General features: G+C 36.8%; 4 protein-coding genes across 6 annotated transcripts; 3 read left to right on the top strand and 1 right to left on the bottom strand.

Annotated features, from left to right (window-relative positions):
* Positions 1-364: 364 nt before the first annotated feature.
* Positions 365-2,569, top strand: LOC111460041 (guanine nucleotide-binding protein subunit gamma 2). The gene is made up of 4 exons (XM_023103122.1): positions 365-770; positions 1,928-1,980; positions 2,078-2,122; positions 2,217-2,569. Exons 1-4 carry the CDS (start codon positions 636-638, stop codon positions 2,299-2,301), a joined length of 318 nt encoding a protein of 105 aa, XP_022958890.1. The 5' UTR covers positions 365-635; the 3' UTR covers positions 2,302-2,569.
* Positions 2,570-3,408: 839 nt separating this feature from the next.
* Positions 3,409-8,161, top strand: LOC111460037 (pyruvate kinase isozyme A, chloroplastic-like). Its single transcript, XM_023103118.1, has 6 exons — positions 3,409-4,086; positions 4,828-4,918; positions 5,075-5,268; positions 5,396-5,517; positions 6,563-7,047; positions 7,717-8,161. The coding sequence occupies exons 1-6, from the start codon at positions 3,490-3,492 to the stop codon at positions 8,016-8,018; spliced, it is 1,791 nt and encodes a 596-aa protein (XP_022958886.1). The 5' UTR covers positions 3,409-3,489; the 3' UTR covers positions 8,019-8,161.
* A 6,570-nt stretch (positions 8,162-14,731) lies between these two features.
* LOC111460039 lies at positions 14,732-17,135 on the top strand. Its single transcript, XM_023103120.1, has 4 exons — positions 14,732-15,003; positions 15,480-15,911; positions 15,998-16,190; positions 16,299-17,135. The coding sequence occupies exons 1-4, from the start codon at positions 14,986-14,988 to the stop codon at positions 16,868-16,870; spliced, it is 1,215 nt and encodes a 404-aa protein (XP_022958888.1). The 5' UTR covers positions 14,732-14,985; the 3' UTR covers positions 16,871-17,135.
* A 4,865-nt stretch (positions 17,136-22,000) lies between these two features.
* Positions 22,001-23,560, bottom strand: LOC111460043. 3 transcript variants are annotated; one of them, XM_023103125.1, is made up of 3 exons: positions 23,362-23,560; positions 22,354-22,461; positions 22,001-22,247 (listed from the first exon to the last, which is right to left on the bottom strand). In XM_023103125.1, exons 1-2 carry the CDS (start codon positions 23,488-23,490, stop codon positions 22,363-22,365), a joined length of 228 nt encoding a protein of 75 aa, XP_022958893.1. In that variant the 5' UTR covers positions 23,491-23,560; the 3' UTR covers positions 22,001-22,247; positions 22,354-22,362. The 3 variants fall into 3 exon arrangements, with proteins under 3 accessions (XP_022958893.1, XP_022958892.1, XP_022958891.1); XM_023103124.1 differs by having other exon boundaries at positions 22,001-22,271; XM_023103123.1 differs by having other exon boundaries at positions 22,005-22,461.
* Between the last annotated feature and the right edge of the window lie 1,199 nt (positions 23,561-24,759).

Raw genomic sequence — 24,759 nt, forward strand, 5'->3', positions numbered from 1 at the left:
AAAAAAAAAAAAAAAAAAAAAAAAAAAAAAAAAAAAAAAAAAAACTTGTGAAATTTATTGAATTTTATTGAATGAAAGATGAGTATGCCAAAGTTTCTGAATAATTCAACAAAGTTTCTGAGTAATTCAAACTGTTTTGAAGATTTGATATTCCAAAGTACTTCCAAAACAAAGCACCTGCAAAAACCTGTTCAAAATCTTAGAACCCTAATTTTAGCCTCGAATTTCAGTCATTGCCGTCCCCATTCTTCTACTGTGCTGTGTACTTGCTCTGTATAGTTTAATGAATGGACAAGAATGAAGAAAAAAGGGACATAAACAGACAAAAAAACTACACACAGTTGGAATTTTTTTATATATCTTTCTTCTCCACTCGCCTGAAAGGGTCAAAACAAGGCTGAATAAAGCGGCCCACCAAAAGAACTGACCCTTAGCGGCTGCTAACTTGTCTTCTCTCTCTGTTCAGATCCATCCATTACAGCAAAAGGGGTTCAAGGAATAGCCATAATCGCTTGTGGGTCTTCATTCTTTTCGTCTCTAATGGCGTCTCTTTGATCTTTTCTTGACTTATTATTAGTAGAATCCAACTTTAGGGTTTGGATTGTTGGTTCTTGGAATTGGAGGAGCGATCGGGTATGTCCGAATCGACGAGCCCGATAGCCCAACGGGTTCAGTCTTCTTCTTCTTCTTCTTCTTCGATTGATACCAGAGGAAAACATAGGATACAGGCTGAAGTGAAGCGGCTCGAGCAAGAAGCGAGGATTCTGGAGGTTAGTCCCTTTTTTCTCTTTCGTTTGAGGGTTCTGATTGTGTGCTTTTTTGAATGTTTAGTGTTGAATTATCACTTCCTAAATGTTTAAAACGCCATTTCTGAAATTGGGTACTTGAGAAATTTGGATTGGAGCTGGAACTGTTGTTGAATGAGCTCTGTTCTTCCATTTCAAATGTTTCTGAACTGTTTTGCTGCCTTGTTTTGTGCTGGTGTTCTTGTTTACTTTGATTCTGTTCTGATAGTTCTGAAGGGAAACTGTGAATGTTACTGTTGTGGATGTTGATTCCCACTCCATAGTTGTAGATTGGATGAAAATGTTGATGCTCAGAAGTAACATTCAAAGACGAACAGATTATCTTTGTTATCATAGCTTGAGAATTATGGTGGTTAAAGGAGAAGTGTTGGCTCAAGATAAATCTTCTGTTTCAATCGTAAAGAACAAAATGAAGGATGTTGTTCCTTGTGACCATTAGAAGCCAAATATGTACCTGTACTCCTCTCATGAACGTTTGTATTGCGGGGTCCTACGTCGGTTGGAGAGGGGAATGAAGCATTCCTTACAAGGGTGTAGAAACCTCTCCCTAAGAGATGCGTTTTAAAACTTTGAGGGGAAGGAAAGAAGGGAAAGCCCAAAGAAGACGATATCTGTAGTAGTGAGGTTGCGTTGTTACAAATGGTTTCAGAGCCAGACACTGAGCGGTGTGCAAGTAAGGACGCTGGCACCCAAGGGAGGTAGACTGTGAGATCCCACATCGGTTGGAGAGGGAACGAAGCATTCTTTGTAAGAGTGTGAAAATCTCTCCCTAGTGGACGTGTTTTAAAACCTTGAGGGGAAGCCCGGAAAGAAAAGTCCCAAGACGACAATATTTGCTAGCGGTGGACTTGAGCTGTTACATGTCTACCCAAGAATCACCTTCAATCTTGAAAGCTTCTGCTATTAGAGTAAATCAAATTTAGAACAGATTGAGAGGAATTTTATGTCATTTTCGAATATGAATAGCATTCGATGGATATAAACTTAGAACGCGTATTAAATCACCACTAGATTCAAAAGTTTAAATTATAACGGGCTTTTTGATTATGATTATTAGCATGGATATACTCGTATCGGGTCCAAGGGGGATTAATTTTGTACGATTATGAATTCGAATGCAGGAAGAACTGGAACAGCTTGATAAACTGGACAAGGCATCAACAAAATGCAAAGAGTAAGCATGATATAATTCATTAGGGATCTGTTGATTGAGTATCCATAGAACATATCTCCAATTCATTTGTGAAATTGCTGTGTTTTGAACCTTGCAGAATGCTGAGCAACGTGGAAACAAGACCAGACCCCCTTCTCCCACAGTAGGATCTCTGTTCTTTCTTTTTTAAATTCATTGCTATGTCTTCAACAACAGATCTTTAAAATCTTCCTCGATCTCGTTTTGGTTGGCTGCAGAACCCGTGGCCCTCTAAACCCGCTATGGGATCGATGGTTCGAAGGTCCGCCGGATTCTAAAGGTTGCAGATGCTGGGTGTTGTGATGGTGTTCTTGATTTCTCTTTGAATTTTTATACAGATTGGGAGATTGTTATGTTGTGATGATCATGGCTGCTTTGAAGAGTTTCTTCGTTCAACTTAGGTACATTGTGAATAGTTTTTCTAAAGCAAATGTTGTATTCATTTATGAAAACACCTTCCATAAAGCTCTTCCCTTTCACTTGACACATTCTTTTCTGCAATATTAGGGATCAATTAAAGTGCATTTTTTTAGTGTTCTTATTCGAAACGATCCAGAGTTTTTGTGCAAAATACGACTGTTTTGAACATTTCCTGTCGATATTTGTAATAGCTTTGTCTCGAGTGCTAGCTTTAGCTCTATGCCCCTAATCATAGCTCTCGTTTTAGCCATGGTTCCAAGCTAGTGCCTAGTTATAGCTCATCTCGATCTCACTCTTTCTCTAGACCTCTATTCATAACTCCCGCACACGACTTATTTAAAGATCTCTAACTTCAATACGTCTTTAATTTTTGTTTTAGTAATGTGCTTACGCTTTTGATATTCAATTATACCTTGTCAATGAGGAAACATTGTTCTTCTACTTTGTAGACCAAATGTCGAAGAACATGATCAAAATTGCGATTGTTAATTGTTCGAAGACATTGACATATTTTTTAAAACATTGATTTGATGATCGTGCGAAGAGAATGGTTAGAGTAAGAGCAAGAGGAAATGAGCATGCAACAAAGTACGCTAGCAGCGATTAAACTAAAGCACACACTCGAGAAAGTGCTTCGTTTGAAAGGATCATGCTCTCTAATTATTGATAGCATTGCTATGTGCTGGCATTCAATTAGTCATGCTGGCACGTCACTTGGGTCCTCGGTGATCTTCGGTTGTAAAAACTTGATCCTTAGGGGCATGTCTCAGCAACGGAAAACAAGAGTTTCGTTCGGTATTGGACGTGATCAAACATCTCACGGGCAAAACATAACTCCTCGACCCGACCCAAATATGAGAAGTTCCAATTTTGTTCTAGTATTGTCTGACATATTTGTCTCACACATTGAAGCAGGAAATTAGAGAAGCCAATCGGCACCGTCCACGTCATTCTTCAAAACCCAATAAGCCTCATCCGATCCATCCACTCCCAAAGCTTGAAGCCGTTTTCGGCCCTGGATCTTCCGGCAGCCATTTCCGAAGCTCTGAACTTCCCACTTTTCCCCTCACAATGACACAGTCTCTGCAACTTTTCACCTCCGCCACCCGCTCTCCCGGCATTTCTCTCTCCAAACACTCCCTCTCAAAACCCTCTCCGTCCACCGCCGCTTTCCGCTTCCCTCTCTCCTTCCCAAAATCGTCGATCAGAGCCTCTTCCTCTCCGGATTCCAATCCTCTGTCATCTGCTTTCACTTCCCAAGTCTTGGTTCCTGAAAATGGCTCCACCGTCGGAGGTGGAGCTGTGTCCTCTTCCGTTACTAGGGAGTTTGTGCCTGTTATGTCTGATTCCACCGCGATTGAGGTCGATACTGTGACGGAGGCTGAATTGAAGGAGAATGGCTTCAGGAGCACCAGGAGGACGAAGCTCGTGTGCACCATTGGCCCTGTTACCTGCGGATTCGAGCAGCTCGAGGCGCTCGCTGTTGGCGGGATGAATGTCGCAAGGATCAATATGTGCCATGGGACTCGAGACTGGCATCGGATGGTAATTGAACGCGTGCGGAGGCTCAATGAGGAGAAGGGCTATGCGGTCGCTATCATGATGGATACTGAAGGGAGTGAAATTCACATGGGTGATCTTGGTGGAGCTTCTTCGGCTAAAGCGGAAGTGAGTTCTTCGGTTCTTTATCGTTTTTCATCTTATTGTGTGATAATCAGTTGAATTCATTCTAATTTTTGCCCAAGATTAAAAAATTTCCGACTGCATTCGAATACTGGGATTTGTCTAGCTTACCTAACAGGCGATCATGATTATGTTGTTGATTCAGAAGCTGAGAAACGTTTAGATTTCAAGTTTCCTCTGCCTGGAACTCTAAAATCCACTAAAGCTATTACACATTTTATGTTTTGAAAAGTGTCTACTATGGACTCCTCCTACTAGTGTGTCACACCATCTAGTGACTAGCTTCGTTGGGGGTGAATTGGAGGGTCCCACATCGATTAGAGAAGAGAATGAGTGCCAGCGAGAATGCTGGGCCCTGAAGGTGGTGGATTGTGAGATCCCACATCGATTGCAGAAGAGAACGAGTGCTAGCGAGAACGCTAGGCCCTAAAGGGGTAGATTGTGAGATCTCATGTCGGTTGAGGAGGAGAACGAAGTATTCTTTATAAGGATGTGGAAAGCTTTCTGTAGCAGACATGTTTTAGATCCTTGAGAGAAAGCCCAAAGGATATTTACAGTCTTTTGAAGTTATACTTATGAATTAGCTTACTTCTTCTGTTCCCAAGTAATTATACGGGAAGGTGGTCCGCATATTTCCTAATGTTGCTGATTTCCCACTTCGGTTTAAATAAGCCAGCAGAAGACGTGGGGAGGGTCATGTTTAACTGCTTGCTCTTGTCTATGTAGGATGGTGAAATCTGGACATTCAGTGTCAGAGCTTTTGATTCAACACTCCCAGAACGCACTATTAATGTTAACTATGGAGGGTTTGCAGAAGGTTACTGATTCTATCCTAAATCTAAAGTTCGCTCTGGCTTTTACTGAATGCATGCACTATCTAATATAGCCCCAGAATTGGATGTATGTGCGTTCATTATTGTAGTAAGTTCCATGATATTGGTATCAATCTTGAATTATTATTGATATTGTGTAGATGTGAGAGTGGGTGATGACCTCCTTGTTGATGGTGGAATGGTGAGGTTTGAGGTGATCGAAAAGATCGGTCCTGATGTTAAGTGCCTGTGTACCGACCCGGGATTGTTGTTGCCACGGGCTAATTTGACGTTTTGGAGGGATGGACATCTAGTTCGAGAACGTAATGCCATGCTCCCTACAATTTCTTCTAAGGTAGGCGCCTCCCTCTTCCTTCAACTGTCTCCATATATTTGAGGTTAACCTTTTGTGCAACCTAATAGTGCAAATTGGCCTGATACAATGAGGTATTTCCAGTCTAATGCGAGTTTTATGAATCCAGGATTGGTTGGATATTGATTTTGGGATTGCTGAAGGTGTTGATTTTCTTGCCATATCGTTTGTGAAGTCAGCTGAAGTGATTAAACATCTCAAAAGCTATATTGCTGCACGTTCTCGTGGCAGGTAGGCATAATTGTGGTGGTGTGATGATTGCTTCTTTTAGTCCATTTGGGTCTGAAGCCATGGACCTCTTATCGTAATCGTCCAAGTCCATCGCTAGTAGATATTGTTTTTTTTGGGCTTTCTCCTTCGAACTTCCACTCAAGATTTTTAAAATGCGTCGGCTAGGAAGAGATTTGTGGGATCTCACAATCTCTGACCAATGTAGGCATAAAAAAAATGCTTTGTTCTCCTCCCTAATCAATGTGGGATCTCACAATCTACCCCCCTTCGAGGTCCAGCGTCCTCGTTAACGCTTGTTTCCTTCTCTAATCAATGTGGGACTCCCCAATCCACTCCCTTCGAGACTTAGCGTCCTTGCTGGCACACCGCCTCATGTCCATCTCCCCTTTGAGGCTCAGCCTTCTCGCTGGCACATCACCCGGTGTCTTGCTCTGGTACCATTTGTAATGGCCCAACCCCACCACTAGCTGATGTTGTCCTGTTTGGGCTTTCCCTTTTGAGCTTCCCCTCAAGGTTTTTAAAACGCATTTGCTAGGGAAAGGTTTCCACATCCTTATAAATAATGCTTCGTTCAATTCCCCAACCGATGTGGGATCTCACAATCCACCCCCTTTTGAGACCCAGCATTCTCGCTGGCACTCGTTCCTTTCTCTAATCAATGTGGGACTCCCCATCCACCCCCATTCGGGGCTTAGCGTCCTTGCTGACACACCGTCTCATGTCCACCCCCCTTCGGGGCTCAGCCTCCTCATTGGCACATCGCCCAGTGTCTGGCTTTGATACCATTTGTAACGGTCCAGGCCCACCGCTAGTAGATATTGGTCTCTTTGGACTTTTTCTTTCGAGCTTCCCCTTGAGGTTTTTAAAACACGTCTACGAGTGAGGGATTTCCACACCCTTATAAAGAATACTTCGTTCTCCTCCCTAACAATGTGGGATCTCACACTCATTGTTGGTTCTCGCGGATTTAGTGGACCATATATATCTTAACTATGTGTTAGTACATGGGCGCCTTCTAAATAATTTTTTTGTTTTTAAATTCGAGATGCTGTGACATTTCCATCATCGCGAAGATAGAGAGTCTGGACTCATTGAATAACTTGGAAGAAATTATTGTAGCATCAGATGGAGCTATGGTAGCTAGAGGAGATTTAGGAGCTCAAATACCACTGGAACAGGTGCCATCAGTCCAGCAAAAGGTCGTCCAACTATGCAGGCAGTTAAATAAACCAGTTATTGTTGCTTCACAGCTGCTGGAGTCGATGATCGAATATCCTACACCCACCAGAGCGGAAGTTGCTGATATTTCCGAGGCGGTTAGGCAGCGATCAGATGCTCTGATGCTTTCTGGTGAGTCCGCCATGGGCCAGTACCCTGACAAGGCATTAGCTGTTTTGAGAAATGTCAGCCTAAGAATTGAGAAATGGTGGAGGGAAGAGAAACGCCATGAACCTATGGAACTCCCTGAAGTTGGATCTTCATCCTCAGATAGCATCTTAGAAGAGATCTGCAACTCCGCTGCTAAAATGGGTAAGCTTTATCATATTCTCCAACTATGCTCTAGTTTAGATATATGTAATAGCTCAAGTCCACTGCTGGCCGATATTGTCCTCTTTGAGTTTTTCCTTTCGGATTTTCCCTCAAGGTTTTTAAAATCTAGAGAGAGGTTTACACACGGTTGTAAAGAATACTTTGTTCTCCTCCCAACTGATGTAGGATCACACAATCCATCCCCTTTGGGGCCCAGTTCCTCACTGGCACTTGTTCCCTTCTCCATTCGATGTAGGACCCCAATCTACTTCCCTTCAGGGTCCAGCGTTTTTGTTGGCACACCGCTTCGCGTCTTCTCCCTTTCGGGACTCAGCCTCCTCGTTGGCACATCGCTTAGTGTCTAGCTCTGATACCATTTGTAACAGCTCAAATCCACCGCTAACAGATATTGTTCTTTGGGCTTTCCCTTTCGAGCTTTCCCTCAAAGTTTTTAAAACTCGTCTGTTAGAGAGAAGTTTCTACGAACGTGGGATCACACAACTATAGTTTAGACCTATATGCTTTGGTACAATGAAGAACACAAATACTACCTCACGTCATTACTCAATTCCAGCATAGAACATGGCGTGTTGAGTATCCCTTCATATGCTACTATCATCTATCCCTCACTTCCTTATAATGCTGCTCCTGTTGCTTATTCCTGTGTAGCCAATAATTTAGAGGTGGATGCAATTTTCGTCTACACAAAGACAGGCCACATGGCATCTCTCCTGTCTCGATGTCGACCCGATTGCCCGATCTTTGCATTTACAGAAACGACATCAGTGAGGAGACGTCTTAACCTGCAATGGGGTTTGATACCCTTCCGGATGAGCTTCTCAGACGACATGGAAAACAACCTCAACAAAATATTTTTGCTGCTCAAAGCCAGAAACTTGATCAAATCAGGTGACCTTGTCATTGCTGTCTCAGACATGTTGCAGTCTATCCAAGTTATGAATGTTCCATAAGAAATAAGGTTGCTCTCTATGTTTCTGCTGATGTTTTCATTCCTATGAACTCTTTAACTTGAACAAAGCTTCTGGATCTGTTATTTAGTTGCTAGGAAACCTATGAGAACTCTGATTCACTTCCTTTATTTCCTTTTATTCTCTAACATTGTTGTGGCTATCAGATTAGTGATCTATGAACAAATGAGCGATCATTTAGGGGTCGTAGGGGTTGTAGTTGGTGATCCGAGCTGGTTTCCTCTTGAAGATGAAGCTTATTCTCCATCATCTTACTGACCGACCTTGACCCATGATATTTTAAGATCATATCAAGTATTCAAATTGTTTCGAGAAAGAGGAACTAATAAACTCATTTGTATTTAGTTTAAAATTTTTAAAAAGAAAAAAAATGTTGAATAAATATTTAAATGTGAGAGAAAAGAAATAGATATATATTAAAATTTAAATAGAAATAAAGAGTAATAAATAAATAAAAATTTTAAAAAAAGAAAATTTAATTTTTTTTAGAGGGGAAAAATATTGTTAAAATAATTTATATAACTAATTAAAATTGTATATTTTTTTTAATTATTTGAGGAAATTGGAATTATTTTATTAACATTCTAAATGACCTCTTCAAACTAATTTATAATTAATTTTCTAAATTTAAATTTAAAACAATAATTCAACGTTATTATTTTCTCTTCAATTCTAAACCTTTATGTCTTCATCAATCACCATCCCTTATTTTTATTTCTAAATAATTCATAGAGAAATGTTAAATTGTGTCCCACCCTAATCTTTTCTTCTACCTAAGAAAACATTATCTAATTTTTTTTTTTACACTATAATATCTATATTTATAATATAAGAGTATCGAGTACGCCTCTACTTAGATATTATGTATTTATTCAACGTCACAGTCATATAATACATGTTATTAATATTTAGATATAGAAGTACTTAAATTATTACTTTATAAGTTACATTAAGGAAACAGAACATTTTTTATAAGAATGTGAAAATCTTTCTTTAGTAGACACGTTTTAAAACTATGAAGCTGACAACAATACGTCAGGGCCAAAGTGAACTAGTGGTGGGTTTGTACTGTTACAAATGAAATCAGAGCCAGACACTGGGTAGTATGCCAGTGAGGACGTTAGGCTCTAAGAGGGGGGGATTGTGAGATCCCACATCGATTGGAGAGGGGAACGGAACTTGGATAAGGGTGTGAAACATCTCCTTAGTAGTTGTGTTTTAAAACATAAGAGTTCAAAATCGTGATGTTTGATAATATAATTGATAGGTATTGACTAAATTTTAATAACTTGTAAACGAGAAATAATTTGGGGATGATGTTTATTTATTAACGTTGAAATTCAAAACCCTAATGATCTCATTGGTAAGACTACACGAAAGAAGCTTTTAAAATAATTTAGAATATAATAATATTTGATTAAGGTTAATTAATTAGGTTTCCCTAGGTAGGTCATCAAAATAGGTCATTTGATAGGGATGACATCTTCAAAACCCTAATTTTTTTTAAAAAAATAAAAATAAAAATAGTGTTATGTTCATCAACTTCATTACTATGATTGGTGGATTAGTTTGGAATCCTCATGTGTTTGGTCGGATTTTAGGGTAAGTTTTCAGTCCTTTTCTTGTTCTTGTCTTTATTTGAACAATTTTGAAACGACAAAAGAATTCCAAAAACCAAATGACAAAACCCAAAATAGTACTATAATAATTTTTTGGTTGATTTACATAAAACCCACAAACATTTTAGTAATAAAATTAGAAAATTAAAGGTACCCTGAGACGTTATAGACCGTTTTAGAGCGGAACCCATATGAAAACTGGTGGGTATGTGGCATATGAGTAAAGGAGAAGTATATGACAACGATCCCCATACACTGACATGGGTTGTTCTCGTATGTTTTGTTCTCACTAACATGATTTCTAAGAAAATTATAGTAGTATTCTCAAATTAAACACGGTTCAAACCAAACACACTTTCTAGGAAAATTACTAGGAGGTCATCTAACGTGAAATTGTTCTAAAAGAAACACGTTTGATCCTTACTAACATGCTTTCTAGAAAAAATGACTATGAGGTCACCTAATCTAAAATTGTTCCAAACATGTCTCCTAGGAAAATTACTAGGAGGTCACCTAACTTAAAATTGTTCCAAAGGAAACATGTTTCGTCCTCACTAACATGTTTCTTAGGAAAATTACTAAGAGGTCACCTGATGTAAAATTGTTTCAGACAAAACACGCTTAACTTTGGGGTTTTATGATTGAGCCACTGAAATAGAAAGTTCACCTAGTTATGAACAGTAACTATCAATTCTTTTAAATATTTTTAATAATTGTATCATCGATGTCACTCTCATTTGGATATAGTATCGGTTGATTCATATATCATTCATTTACTCGAGTGTCACATGTCCAGTAGCTTCCATCTTGGTTTGTGCTTGAAGCACATCCTACGAGTAGAGGTCCCATTCTAATATCATATGTAACGCGCCATGTACGAGAATATCATAGTCATAAAAAGAAACCATATTTATTAACGTATTAGAAGGATGTGAAGATTTTTTTTAATTCGACAAAAGATGAGATTTGACCCCTCATCTACCGTTTAGAAAAATTGTGGATGAACATCCATTTTATCAAACATTCACTCCCTCAAACCAACTTCAATTGATGTAAAATGACATTTTTGGCCTTTCTCATTTTTAATTTTTTTTATTGGCCAAAGTCTTGAATTTTAGGATATTTCACGACGTTATATTTCCATCGACATTTTCATCGAAAATTTTATATATTCGTGCGTTCAACATCAACCTAAGGAATGAATCTATATCATATATATATATAGAGAGCGAGAGGTTCAGTAAAAATAAACTAAATTAATAAAAAAAAAATTGAAATTTTTATTAATATCTTTGAAAATTTTAAAAATACTTTTAGCACGATTAGTGTCACATTTCAAAAATATTCATAAAATATCTTAAAAAATAGATAATCTATGAAGTTCCAGTACATAGTTTCCGTCCATGTATTAACAGTAAAAACTTTTTTTTTATATAAAATTAAGGGTGTTAATGCTAGAAGTATTTTGTGAATGTTATGAATTACGAGAAAGTATGCAAACCCATCATGAATGGGAACTTCTGAGTATATTTTATATATTTTTATTTGGCTCAGGTCAACTCGAGGGTTTTGTCTTATGAACCCAAAACCGAATCGAGTCAGTTCAGGTTCAGAAAATGAACCCAAACCAACTTGAAAAGCTAATCCAACCCAACCCAATCTTTGTAGTTCGAGTTGGGTTGGTCCGGGTTGTCGGGTTGAATGTATACCCCTGGTACTTTTTAAACATAGTACTAACAGTAAGTATTTTTGAAATTTTTTAAAAAGTTGAAAGATATTAATAAAACTTTTTAAGGTTGAAGGGTATTTTTGAAATGCTATTTTTCTTAATAAAATCGTACTTAATGCTCGAAACGCTAGAAATATTTCTTAAAGTAGAGCGTGCACCTTGTCGGTAGCATACCAAAAGTTGATACATTTGTAAACATAAAGACAATTGAGTTTCATATAAATTAGGTTTTAAAAGTTTGGGAATGATGAGGTTAATTAAGATAGAAAATTTAATCAATAAATTCAACCAAGTATCATTAAAAAAGATGAAACAAACGTATTAGTGAAGCTTTTCTTATTTTATCATCCATAATCATTAGCTTAATCTCTCTTTCACTTTTAATCATCAAAATAATATTCAATTATTTCAAACAATTCAATGAATGTTAAATCCCTTTAGCATTAATTAATTTCGGGTTCAATTCAGCCCTATTGTTATACAGACGTGGTATCTGTTTATTTGTATTTCTCTTTTTTGCCCGAGCGTCACGAAATGTAACAAAAAAAAAAAGACCCTAAACTCTAAGTTGCATCGTTTGGATCATAATTGTTCAATTCTATCAAATTGAATACTACTCGAGCTCCAATTTGTTGATCGAAATTTGAGCTTGAAGAGGGAGATTCTATACAGATCTCGATAGCATCAAAGCAAGACTCCATCCAAATTTGTCAATCTTCACCTTGACTCGATTGTGAGAGAACATAGGATTAGGGTTTGGTCCGCATGAATATAATTCGTATATGTGATATCTCACATCGATTGGAGAAGGGAACGAAGCATTCTTTACAATTAACATGTAAGCTCCTCTCTAGTAAGACACGTTTTAACAATCTTAAGGAAAAACTCACAAATGTATACTCTCGAGGAATTTCAATTGTGCTTATATTCATCACAGTAGGAATTGGCGTTCAAGCTTTCTCCAACCCCTTCTCATCTATGGACTCCTGACGTATATAAAGGAGTGCGGTTCGTTCGATAAATTCTTACCTCTCTATCGATCTCTGAGATGTTTGGATTTTTCAAAACTTCATGGACATGCAGAAGAGAAATACTATCCCCACTCGGACCAAACCATAACTTTTACTTGTTCAAATAACAATTAAGGTGAAGCAGAGTCAGGAACATCAAATCTCTTTATGATAAACTGATTCATTTTGCAAGTTCGTTATTACAGGTAGTTCCTACAAAGGATCGGACTGATTTCATTTGATTCTTCTTTTTCGTCAGTAAAGACTCCAGATTAATTCGACGGAACCCCTGGACTATTACTTCTGAACCTGATTGAACGAGGTAATAAAGAGAAAGATGAAACCTTAAACCTGGACTGATTGAACTCGGTAAAGGTGCTTCGGAAGATAGGAATGACGTTCTTTCTTTTTCTATTTGCTCTTTCATTTTCTTGTGAGATTACCTCATTCCGTCCTTTCTGTAGGAAAAGAAAAGTCCAAATAAGAGAATATCTGCTAGCGGTGGACTTGAAATGTTACAGTATCTCCTTCCTTCACCGTGTACGTGTATATTTGTTCACAAAATAAAAAAGTAAACTATTGACTCAATTATGGTTGTCCCAATGAAACTTTCTTTAATTGTACTCTCTTTTTCTTAAACATTATGTCTTATAATTACACCTAATTGTCTCCCAATTATACCCCTCAAGAACCTATATATATATATAATATATATATATAAGTATTTTTGTTTAATTATATACAATTTTTAAAGAAAAACTAAGAATCATAATGATTATCCAACAAAACATATTTGTTATTTTCTTCATTAAAATCAACGACTAATTGACAGATAATCTTTACCTAAACAAAACGAATAATTACATTTGAAAAAAATAATAAAAAAGCAGAATTTTGTCCCCTTTAATGGAACCTCCTTGATTATGTCTCCATTTTATAGCATTTTAGTACCATTTTTAATCATAATTATTTTTGTTCTCTATTGTATACATTGAGTGTATTGTATTTTTTTTAGAAACCTCATTTTGAAACCGATATTTAGTCAGCTAATACCTCGAGAAACTATTGGAACATTAATTGAGTTGTTATTGACTAAATTGAACTGTTATGTGATGGGTTGTCTGAATGGTTTGTATCAATAGAGTAGGCCTCGATCCCAACTTCAAAAGAGTTGGTTTTCATTCGAATAAGGTTGGTCTAGTGGGTTGAGTTGATCCCGTCATGGGTTTTAGGGCCAACCTTATGGGTCAACCTCCGTGGCCTAACTATGTTGGCTAGAAGATTCAAGGGTCAACCTCTCGTGGCCAATCATGTGGGTTAGTTTTTGGGGTAAAATTCTTTAGAACGTGTGAGTTTTTCGCTTGACTCGTCGATCCACTCGTTCAAATTTGAATTTTGAATTTTTTTCAAAATGTAGGGACACAATTTACTATTTATTTGTTTGTTTATTATTATCCTTATTATTTTACTTAGAATTTGTATTTTTTTTTAAAGCTAAATGAAAATATGTGACATCCAAGTAAAGGACAGGTATGAGAGTCATTTCGAGAATAAAATGAATGGATCAATTATAAGAATTTCATGGTTAAGTGTACTTTGGTTGAAATAATTTTTTATTGGGTGACCTCTTGAGAGCATACTGGGAAGAGTCGTGTTGGTTTGAGGGGATAGTCTTCGCTCTTAAGAAATGAGGAACGTAGGTGACGTGACCATGTCGTAGGGGATGCAGGAGGCTTGTGGAGATAGTCTACTCTTAAGAAATGAGGCACGTAGGGTGACGTGATCATGTCGTAAGAGATGCAGGAAAATGTCGAGGTCATTAGGTGTCGAGTCCAGATTCCAAATCTTGAGTATGAGTCGTGTTAATAAGTTTGGACAAATTAGAAAAAAAATTGAAAATTGAAAATTTTAGAATTATTAAAAAGTCAATAAAGAAATAATCTTGTGGAATTCGTGTATTTTATCCCATATTTACAGTAACGTACTGACCAATCGTACTGAGTGACTGCACATTAATAATACGCATCCCCATTACTTTGTTTGGACTTTCAAGAGATTTACTATTTTGCCACGAGTGATTATGATGGCTTTTCCAGATTCCCGGGATATAAAGGTCATCTAACAGTCCCACACAACTTAAGGGGGGTATTAACGTAAATTCATTATAATTGACTCACCATGAATCAGAGCCCGCCACGTTGCCTCCCTCGGGATAATATCTTCATCCACCACGTCATTAACTCAATTATCAAATATGAATATAACCCATGCCATGTAGTTAATGACGTGTCTAAACGGTCCAACTCAGCAATCTGCATTTGCTATAAAGAAGTCCAGCCCCAATTTTGCCCACTCCACACTCGAGAGCCACAAAAATCCCTGCTAATTTCTCTATCTTCATCATCTTCTTCTTCATCTTCACCGGCGACGACCATCGGGCCGGTGAAATGAATATTCCGGTAACCGACTCTTCCGAATCAGCACACACTCTTCGAATCTCCGATCATCGCCGTCATGTGTTTCACGAAAAGCTCTGATCCGAAATCCAAATTTCTCGCTCGCTTAGTCACGAAGTTATCCGCTCCAGCTCCATGGAAATTCGGGGAAAGGTATCCATTTCTAGCCTCCTTAGGTGAAATTTTTGGTATATTCTGACTTCTCGGGAGGTTTTTTGTCTGTAATTTTCAATATGAGGAGAGTGGTTGGTGGAGAGGAATGAATTTTGAAGAACTGCAGGCATTGATTTCTGGATTTTAATTTCTCTGATTGTTCATTAATTTTGTGTAATCTTTCCCTTTCCCTTTCCCTTCTTCATTTCTGAATGGAGGATGAATGTATTAAGAGGAAAACTAGACGCATCTACTTCGATTTTGTTCACTCAGAGCCTGTGAGTTAATTATGAATCGGTGTTTATTAATTGGTTCTGAGAATGGAGCAGAGATGACGAGGGTGCGTAATTAATTACTGATTACTGCATCAAACAGAGAGCTTGAGGGTTTTAGAGTTCAGATTAAGCTTAAAAACCCCCTCATTTAGACTATTCATGTTCTAAGTACCTGTTTGAATCTGTTCTTGTTGTCTTCAGATGAAGATTCAACCCATTGATATCGATCCTCCTACTGGAAGAGTTGCCATTCGTGCTGATCCGGGCAAACCGGTGCTGAAATCGCGTCTCAGAAAGCTATTTGACCGTCCCCCTAATGTTCTGAAGAATTCTTCTGCGGAGAAGCCGATTGCCGCTGGGGAAGCTGCTCAGTTCATCATCAACAAAGATGGAGGCTCTGAGTTCGAGCCAAGTTCCATTTGTTTGGCTAAAATGGTGCAGAGTTTCATAGAGGAGAGTAATGAAAAGCAGTTGTCGGTGGCTACTGCTGTGAAAAATGGTCGCAACCGCTGCAATTGCTTCAACGGGAACAATAATGACAGCTCCGATGATGAGTCCGATGACTTCGGCGGTGGTTTTGGTGAATCTGTACCAATCGGATCCTCTGGTGCCGATGTTTCCGACTTGCTCAAGGTAAATGCCGCTTCCATTTTTCTCCGGAAATTTAGTTCTCCGCTTCTGAAACTGAAATTGATCGTACTCCATTTTTTGGGAATCAGAGTCTGATTCTTTCCGCTAGCGTAGCCGAGAGAAACCTCTTAGCCGACACCGCGAAGATCTTTGAGAAGAACAACAAGATTCACAAGAAGAAAGACGATTTGAGAAAAGTTGTCACAGATGGCCTTTCTTCTCTAGGTTACGATTCTTCAATCTGTAAATCAAAATGGGACAAATTCCCCTCACATCCTGCAGGTAATCCATTGCGCTTCTCTAAGAACAAAAACTAAAAACAAAATCAAAACAAAAAAACGTAGAAACACCTGCATTAGATTCGAATTAATCTGAAAATTCTGCCTGTAGGGGAATATGAATACATCGATGTGATAGTGGAGGGGGAGAGATTGCTGATCGACATAGATTTCAGATCGGAGTTTGAAATCGCTCGTTCAACCGGAATGTACAAGGCGATCCTCCAATTACTTCCGAATATCTTCATCGGCAAACCAGATCGTCTAGGTCAAATCGTCTCGATCGTATCGGAGGCTGCGAGACAAAGCTTGAAAAAGAAGGGGATGCACTTTCCGCCATGGAGGAAAGCCGAATACATGAGAGCCAAATGGCTTTCCCCTCACATCAGATCCAAACCTCCGATTCCATCGCAAAAAGAAATCGAAAACTCTGACAACGAGCAATCGCCGACAGAAACGGATTGCGGAGACTTCGAAATGATATTCGGCGACGAAATGACACCATCACCTCCTGAAAGTGAATCGATCGCTTCATCGTCTCCTCCGCAGAAAGGTTTCAATGACGGCGAGAAGGCTGCGGTGGCAGTGACGGCCTGGCAACCTCCGGCGATCAAACCGAAGAGTCTCGATAGAGGAGCTAAGATCGTTACGGGATTGGCATCAATCCTGAAAGAGAATCCGTAAAAATTTTGGGTTTTTTTTTTTTCTTTTTTGAAATATCATAAAAAAAAATAATTATGTGGGGGTAAATAGTAAATATCCGGAAATGTATGGGCTTTTGTTTAATTGAGAAAAAAAAAAAGAAAAAAAAAAGAAAATGAAAGGAAAATCCTTCCGGTTTTTTGGTTGTAGGGATATTCTAGTCTGTAATGGGCAGCAAATTTGGCTTACCCAATCGTTTTGTAAAAATAAATTAGAAAAAAATGATATATTACCGAATTTAACCCTATCAATTTCAAATTTTTAAATTTTATTTTAAAAGAAAATGTTATATATATTATATACTTTCTAAACTTTTGAATTAATTCGTATAATAATTAGACTCTTTTTATTTATTTATAATTTATAAAATTGTATGGATATAATTGAATTGAAGAGTGGGTGCTCCCTGTAAGGGAGCAGCTGGACGACTTTAAAGCTTATTTTCGCAAAATTTAAATACATAAAAATTAATCATTTCTCGTCTTTTGAGAACTTTCCTTTCCCTTTTCTTTTATTTATTTATTTATTTTCTATATTTTATTTTATTTTATTTCATTAATTATCTTTTGGAGTGTGGAACTCGTGGGATCTCGAACCACGGAAGCAGAAGAAGACAAAATCTGATTTATTTATAGAAAAAAATTACTTCTCACCCAAATATATATATATATATATAGAATTATTAAATAATTTTGGTTATTATTGTATGTGACAGCCAAGTTGTTTTAATTATATGTAACAGTTTAATTAAAAAATTAATTTGGTATTAATTTAATTTAGATGGTTTTCTAAGAAACCCATTCAACCTTTTGTCATAGAGAATATATTATTTTGGCTATTTAAAAATAAATATGGATGGGTCCATTTAATATTCTCGTGATTCCCTATTTATTTTCTTATTATTATATATTTTAGGTTGTTCGCCTTCAAAAATATAATAAATTACAAAATTAATTATTTAAATCCTTGGTTATGAGAATATCAATAAATATCATTTTCTGAATTTTTTTTTTTTTTTTTTTTTGGATTAAGGTCAAATAAATGATAGAGTTTGAATATTTCTTCTCCTTGACTTTAGGATTATGCTTTGATGATAGAGTTTAGTCAAGTCAATTAAAAATCAATTTGTTGAATTGCCTCACTTTTTTTTTCTTTTTTTTTTTTTGTTTAATTACAAATTTAGATTAAAAAAAACTATATATATATATATATATATAAAATAATTGGGTATTTTGTGCTTATTTATAGTCAATAATTATACATATTATTTTGTAACAGCACAAGCTCGCCAATATGGTTAGTTAGGTATAATTGTTAGTTTCAAAATTTTAAAATAGATTTGTTAAAGAGAGGTTTCCACACTTTTATAAGATATGTGTAATGTGATGTTTATGACGTTGGCACACTGCCCCGTGTCTGGCTCTGATAGTATTTTGTAATAGCCAAACCGCTGGTAGATATTGTCTGCTTCCACCCATTATATATCGTCGTCAGCACATCGATATTGTTCGTTTTGGCTCGTTTCGTGTTAGTGAGAGTTTTCACACCCTTGTGAAGGATGTTTTGCTCATGACTCTTACACACCGCCTGGTGTTTGGTTCTGATACCATATTGTAACCGTCGCTAGTAAATATTGTCCGTTTTGATTCGTTACCTTTCGTCGTTAACCTCACGATTTTAAAATGTGTTTTAATGAAAATAATAAACAAAAATGGATAAGTTTAACGAGGATTTCAAGTTCCAAAAAGAAAAATTGTTCCATTTCAAATGCAGCTTCTAGAAAGTTGTCTATTTCCCCCACCCATAGTTTTTAAGGGGGGTTTTCCTTTTATTTTATTTATTTATTTTGTTTTTTTAAAAAGGTTGAATTACCTTTTTTTTAATGGATAAAAGTGAGAACTCACTCTAAAATTCTCTTCCTGTTTTATTTATTTATTTTATTTTAAATGTTGTTTTTGTTTGATTCATGGACAAAATTATCCCCTTACTCTTTATTTAATTTATTTTAAACAGAGTGTTCGTGTTATTTAATAACTTTAATCATCCAATCCAATCGTGGTTAATTTTTTTTTTAATAACTGAATATTTAGCTCGGTGTGCAGAGTTATAACTTTTTTGATTGGGCCAATTCAGCCAATCAAAAAATAAGGTTCGCAACCCAACCTTACGAAGATTATGACCATTTGATATTCGTAATATATATTAGTGTTTCGTTATGACTTGTGAATAGCTGATATTTAAGTGGAATTTTAATTATTAACGTGACATCTATCATGGCTAAGTTAGAGTTTTTAAAATAATTTAAAAGTGAATAACTCCGCAACCAACTAAAAAACAGAGGATCGGGTTGTGAACTCTATTTATTTCATTTGAGTAGCCAATCTGACTAATCCAAAATTTCGTTTTGGTATAAAAGAATTTCTTAACTCAACCACGGTAGGTCTGTAATTACCTATTTTGAAGGAGGTATGTTTGGCTACAACACGAGCTAGGATGTCAAATTTGCAAGTAGTACCTCATACCACAACTATTTAAAACTACGAATCTCCACGATGTTACAATATTGTCAATTTTGAACATTAGCTCTCGTGGATTTACGTTTGGTTTCCTCAAATGACCTCGTACCAGTGGAAATAGTGTTTCTTCTTTATAAACCTATGATCTTTCTCTTAATTAACTAATAATTCTGAACAACTTCATATACTTTAGAGCTTAAGTTAGTACTCAATCTAAATTAACGTTGAGCTGAGAATATTAGAATTGTGCACGTTTCAGCCTTTTATAGGGGAGAGGATAGAAGGTGTTGCTCTATTGGTTCTTTACGAGTTAACGTAATTAAATTTTGTTAATAATTTAAAATATTATATTAGTTATACAAATTTCAATAAATAAATAAAAAATATATATATATAAGGAGCAAAATCTTATAGAATTAGATGTGGATAAAAAAGAGAGATTTTGTGCTCATATAAAGATATTTGTATCTTTTTCTCCACTCACAAAAAGATTTAACTTTTTGCCTTTTGTTTTTAACTACGTAACAAAATTATTAGCTAAAAAAAACAACCAATTGCACAAAATAAAATTAATTAAGAAAAAAGTAAAGCCATAAAAAAATGAATTTTCATATATTCTCACTATTAATCTTTCAGGTTAATTTTATATTAATTAAATTAAAATAATTCCAATTTTTTTTAATTAATGTCTCATTCCTCTCTCCAATCAAAGTAAGAGCTCACAATCCTCTTTCCTTAAACGTCCAATGCATTTACATGATAGATCAGAACAAGCGGCTTCTTTTCTTTCTGGCTTTACCTCCTGAAATTCGGGAAGGGAATAGAGGGTTCCCCTCTCCAAATTGAACAGTGTTTTGACTCTTATACCATTTGTAATAGTTCAAACACACCGCTAGGAGATATTGTCTGTTTTGGCTCATTACGTATTGTCTCAGTCTCACGATTTTAAAACGCATCGGTTAGGAAGGGGTTTCCATCCAGTGTCTGACTCTAATAACATTTCCCTTTCGGGCTTCCCCTCAAAGCTTTAAAACGTGTCTGCTAGGGGAAGGTTTCCACACCCTTATAAATGGCGGTTTGTTCTCCTCTCCAACCAATGTGGAACATCACAGTAACAGTTCAAACACACCGCTAATAGATATTGTCTGTTTAGGCTCATTACGTATTGTCCCAGCCTCACGATTTTAAAACGCGTCTGTTAGGAAAAGGTTTCTACACCTTTAGAAAATATTTCGTCCCCTCTCCAACCGACATAGGATCTAGTACAACTCAAAATTTAAGGACAAAAATTGAAACTAATAAAAAGTCAATTTTTTGATAGGTTGTAAATTTGTTGGTTGATTTAAAATACAGTTTTTGGGAGCAAACAAAACATAAACCACATCCAAACAAAACTCTGTTTGAATTATTTGTGAACCATCATTACTTTGTTCTATTTCTTGCATTTCTTGTTGGGTTTGAAAAACAAGTCCTTTAGTTAAAGTTTTGTATTTTTTCATTCTTTGAATTTAATAAAAGTGAACCGAGGTTGTCTATTGCTTGTAGATATCAAATTCTTATTTCCTTAAATGCTTATGGATAAATATGTTATAATCTTTGAGAATCATTGATGATGTTACTATTTCTATTATTTTTGGACCCACTACCACATAAATGACATTGTAACCAAATTAAATTAATGTCATCCACCCCATTATTGTTCGTGGTTATTCCTCCACTTTTCGAGTGGAGAGCTTGGAAACCTATGCTCAAAGAGTTATTTCCTATTAGATTCCACGTCGGTCAATAGTTTCGTATTCTACACGCCCGCTTCATTTTTTTCAAATCATAAGACCCATTACTATACAATGGAAGGTCCAAGGTAGCTACTAGCAAGTCATATCACGACTTGAAGATGATCAATGTACAAGTTTCAGCCGACTCGACCTATAAACAATAGACCCATTACTATACAATGGAAGGTCAAAGGTAGCTAATAGCAAGCAATATCACGACTTGAAGATGATCAATATACAAGTTTCAGCCGACTCGACCTATAAACAACTTACAAGTCAGTACTTTCTCCGGTAAAAACTATACTCAAACAATTACAACCTCAAACAAAGTTCATGGTGTAACAACCTAAGTCAATCGTTAACAGATATTCTGTTATGGTCTGTTACATATCGTCATCAACCTCACGGTTTTAAAACGCGTCTACCAAAGAGAAGTTTTCACACCCTTATAAGGAATGTTTCGTTTCACTCTCTAACTGATAATAACAAAATAGAACAAACTAGTATGCTTCAAAATCATTGATCTCCACATATAACATGTCTCCATTCACATTCCAGACTTAAAAATGAAATTTGACAGAGTTTTTCAAAACAAAGCTTTCTAACCTGTGTCACCAACCCTTTCTCAGGATTATTTATAGCTTTTCTCGCTCGTTCGACCTCTAGAAGGCAGAAGAAACAACTCTACTCGTTGTCACCGTTGCGAGGAAGAAGGCATGGAAGAGAGCATTGTCGTCGTCAGAGGTGAAATACAGGGAAGGGAGTTGGAGGGAGAAGACATGGGAGGGAGTTTTAGAGAAGGAAATAGAAACATATTGGTCTTAGGTAAATCTCTCAGATTATTCTCCAAAGTTCTACTTTATTAAGAAAAACAGCATCACTGTGTATCAATCCCACACATTGATCTAAATAAGACTTTTTCCCCCATTATTACACAGACATATTACCACAGTTAGAACAGTAGCACGACCATAGTACAGATAGGCTGTTTATCTCTCAGCAAGTTGAGTTTGGCCCTTATCATCTTTATCCCACCTGAACTAACCAAAGGCTGATTCATAGTTGCTCCTAAATATTGATAGTCATCAATTACTCTATGAACAGATAAATACATGTGAAACAATCAACTCGACAACCCTGAAAATATGACTTAAATGCTGCATTACTCACTGACCACATATCATCAGCGCATGTTGTTCTTTCGAGCCAATTCCCGTGCCATCTCTCTTACTTCTTCTGGTGACGGAGGCCTCGGTCCCTCAGGAGGATACACTATATAAGACTATCAGAAGAGGAAGTAATTCAATTAAACCCTTGATATTATATAGTAGAACATAAGAACTAATGCTTGTGAAGATAAGAACAATAATATTGTATCGATAGTTTTTACTTCTAATGAAGCTGAAGATGCAGACATATGAACTGCCCAATTCATATGAAAGGCTTGATTTGGCTAACAAAATGCATTTTAAGTAACTTCTGTGGTTCAATACTGCCTGGAACGCTCATAGATTCATCAACCCATGGAGGATACAAGCATAAAATGAACAAAGCTAGAGCTAAATCAATTAAGAAAATATAAAGGTTCAATTACGAGTTAGGCCCCTAAACTTTGAAATTTGTGCTTATTTGGTCTATTAACTTTCGAAAGTGTCTAATAGGTCTTCAAAGTTTCAATCTTATGTCTAAAAGGAGCCTTAACTTTCAATAGTGTGTGAGGCTCTAAAAATTAATTGATCTACAGAAATAGATTTAAATTTTATGTTTAATGAATTGTTAGAGGTTAAATTTTGTGCTACTAATTGAGAGATTAAACTGGTAATTTAACCAAATATAAACACGTTCTTCATTTATCCAAACTCCCCTCTCTCAGTATGAGCATCATTGAAAACTTTTTTTCCCCATAAGTTACTCTCTGTTATATTTTATTTTTTCATTCACAGAAGATGGTGAATTAACCATCAACGAGTTCCGATACCTTGAAAAACCAGTGAATTTCCCATAGCAAATCCCTAACAGCTCGATAAATCCCTAACAGATAATCTTAACAGCAATCAGCAATTACAGGACACCTCCACCCCGAAACAAGGGAAAGTATTTGTCAAGAACCAGTCCATATGTAACTATGTGCAGATCCACAAACATAATTTTAGGGAAGGAAGAAAGGGAAATAGACACTTACTTTGCCAATGAATTTCTGGAGATTTTTGCTATTGTTGGCGAAGGTGTACATTAAAAAGATCGGTACAGTAACATAAATCCCGAACTTGGCGATCTCCAGAATTCCCTTGGATGTTCCAATTGAAGACATTTTACAGAAAGAAGATTGTCGAAGAACACTGAAGAAATCGTGAACCCTAGAGGATGAAGAAGCCGAGAGTATTAATGATTCGTCCAGATGAAGGAAGCCCAATAGGCCCAATTTCTACATCTATGGGCCTGCATTGTTGCTTAATCGAAGCCCAATTATTAAGAGAGCAATTATGGGCCTGAAGTGTTGCTACATTTATGGGCCTACAGTGTTGCTTAATCGAAGCCCAATTATTAAGAGAGCAATTATGGGCCTGAAGTGTTGCTACATTTATGGGCCTACAGTGTTGCTTAATCGAAGCCCAATTATTAAGAGAGCAATTATGGGCCTGAAGTGTTGCTACATTTATGGGCCTACAGTGTTGCTTAATCGAAGCCCAATTAGTAAGAGAGCAATTATGGGCCTGAAGTGTTGCTACATTTATGGGCCTACAGTGTTGCTTAATCGAAGCCCAATTATTAAGAGAGCAATTATGGGCCTGAAGTGTTGCTACATTTATGGGCCTACAGTGTTGCTTAATCGAAGCCCAATTATTAAGAGAGCAATTATGGGCCTGAAGTGTTGCTACATTTATGGGCCTACAGTGTTGCTTAATCGAAGCCCAATTATTAAGAGAGCAATTATGGGCCTGAAGTGTTGCTACATTTATGGGCCTACAGTGTTGCTTAATCGAAGCCCAATTATTAAGAGAGCAATTATGGGCCTGAAGTGTTGCTACATTTATGGGCCTACAGTGTTGCTTAATCGAAGCCCAATTATTAAGAGAGCAATTATGGGCCTGAAGTGTTGCTACATTTATGGGCCTACAGTGTTGCTTAATCGAAGCCCAATTATTAAGAGAGCAATTATGGGCCTGAAGTGTTGCTACATTTATGGGCCTACAGTGTTGCTTAATCGAAGCCCAATTATTAAGAGAGCAATTATGGGCCTGAAGTGTTGCTACATTTATGGGCCTACAGTGTTGCTTAATCGAAGCCCAATTATTAAGAGAGCAATTATGGGCCTGAAGTGTTGCTACATTTATGGGCCTACAGTGTTGCTTAATCGAAGCCCAATTATTAAGAGAGCAATTATGGGCCTGAAGTGTTGCTACATTTATGGGCCTACAGTGTTGCTTAATCGAAGCCCAATTATTAAGAGAGCAATTATGGGCCTGAAGTGTTGCTACATTTATGGGCCTACAGTGTTGCTTAATCGAAGCCCAATTATTAAGAGAGCAATTATGGGCCTGAAGTGTTGCTACATTTATGGGCCTACAGTCTTGCAAAA

This window comes from Cucurbita moschata, unplaced genomic scaffold (assembly GCF_002738365.1).
Source record: "Cucurbita moschata cultivar Rifu unplaced genomic scaffold, Cmos_1.0 Cmo_Scf00023, whole genome shotgun sequence".
Classification (NCBI taxonomy): Eukaryota; Viridiplantae; Streptophyta; class Magnoliopsida; order Cucurbitales; family Cucurbitaceae; genus Cucurbita; species Cucurbita moschata.

What these genes read in the sequence shown, in the direction of transcription:
- LOC111460043 (XM_023103125.1), bottom strand. Translation starts at nt 23,490, where the DNA reads ATGTCTTCAATTGGAACATCCAAGGGAATTCTGGAGATCGCCAAGTTC. An exon ending in TCCAGAAATTCATTGGCAAA is followed by an intron (nt 22,462 to 23,361) that starts GTAAGTGTCTAT and finishes CTCTTCTGATAG; the next exon opens with TCTTATATAGTGTATCCTCC.
- LOC111460041 (XM_023103122.1), top strand. Translation starts at nt 636, where the DNA reads ATGTCCGAATCGACGAGCCCGATAGCCCAACGGGTTCAGTCTTCTTCT. An exon ending in AAGAAGCGAGGATTCTGGAG is followed by an intron (nt 771 to 1,927) that starts GTTAGTCCCTTT and finishes ATTCGAATGCAG; the next exon opens with GAAGAACTGGAACAGCTTGA. An exon ending in GCATCAACAAAATGCAAAGA is followed by an intron (nt 1,981 to 2,077) that starts GTAAGCATGATA and finishes TGAACCTTGCAG; the next exon opens with AATGCTGAGCAACGTGGAAA.
- LOC111460037 (XM_023103118.1), top strand. Translation starts at nt 3,490, where the DNA reads ATGACACAGTCTCTGCAACTTTTCACCTCCGCCACCCGCTCTCCCGGC. An exon ending in CTATGGAGGGTTTGCAGAAG is followed by an intron (nt 4,919 to 5,074) that starts GTTACTGATTCT and finishes GATATTGTGTAG; the next exon opens with ATGTGAGAGTGGGTGATGAC. An exon ending in TCCCTACAATTTCTTCTAAG is followed by an intron (nt 5,269 to 5,395) that starts GTAGGCGCCTCC and finishes TTATGAATCCAG; the next exon opens with GATTGGTTGGATATTGATTT.
- LOC111460039 (XM_023103120.1), top strand. An exon ending in ATGTTTCCGACTTGCTCAAG is followed by an intron (nt 15,912 to 15,997) that starts GTAAATGCCGCT and finishes TTTGGGAATCAG; the next exon opens with AGTCTGATTCTTTCCGCTAG. An exon ending in ATTCCCCTCACATCCTGCAG is followed by an intron (nt 16,191 to 16,298) that starts GTAATCCATTGC and finishes TTCTGCCTGTAG; the next exon opens with GGGAATATGAATACATCGAT.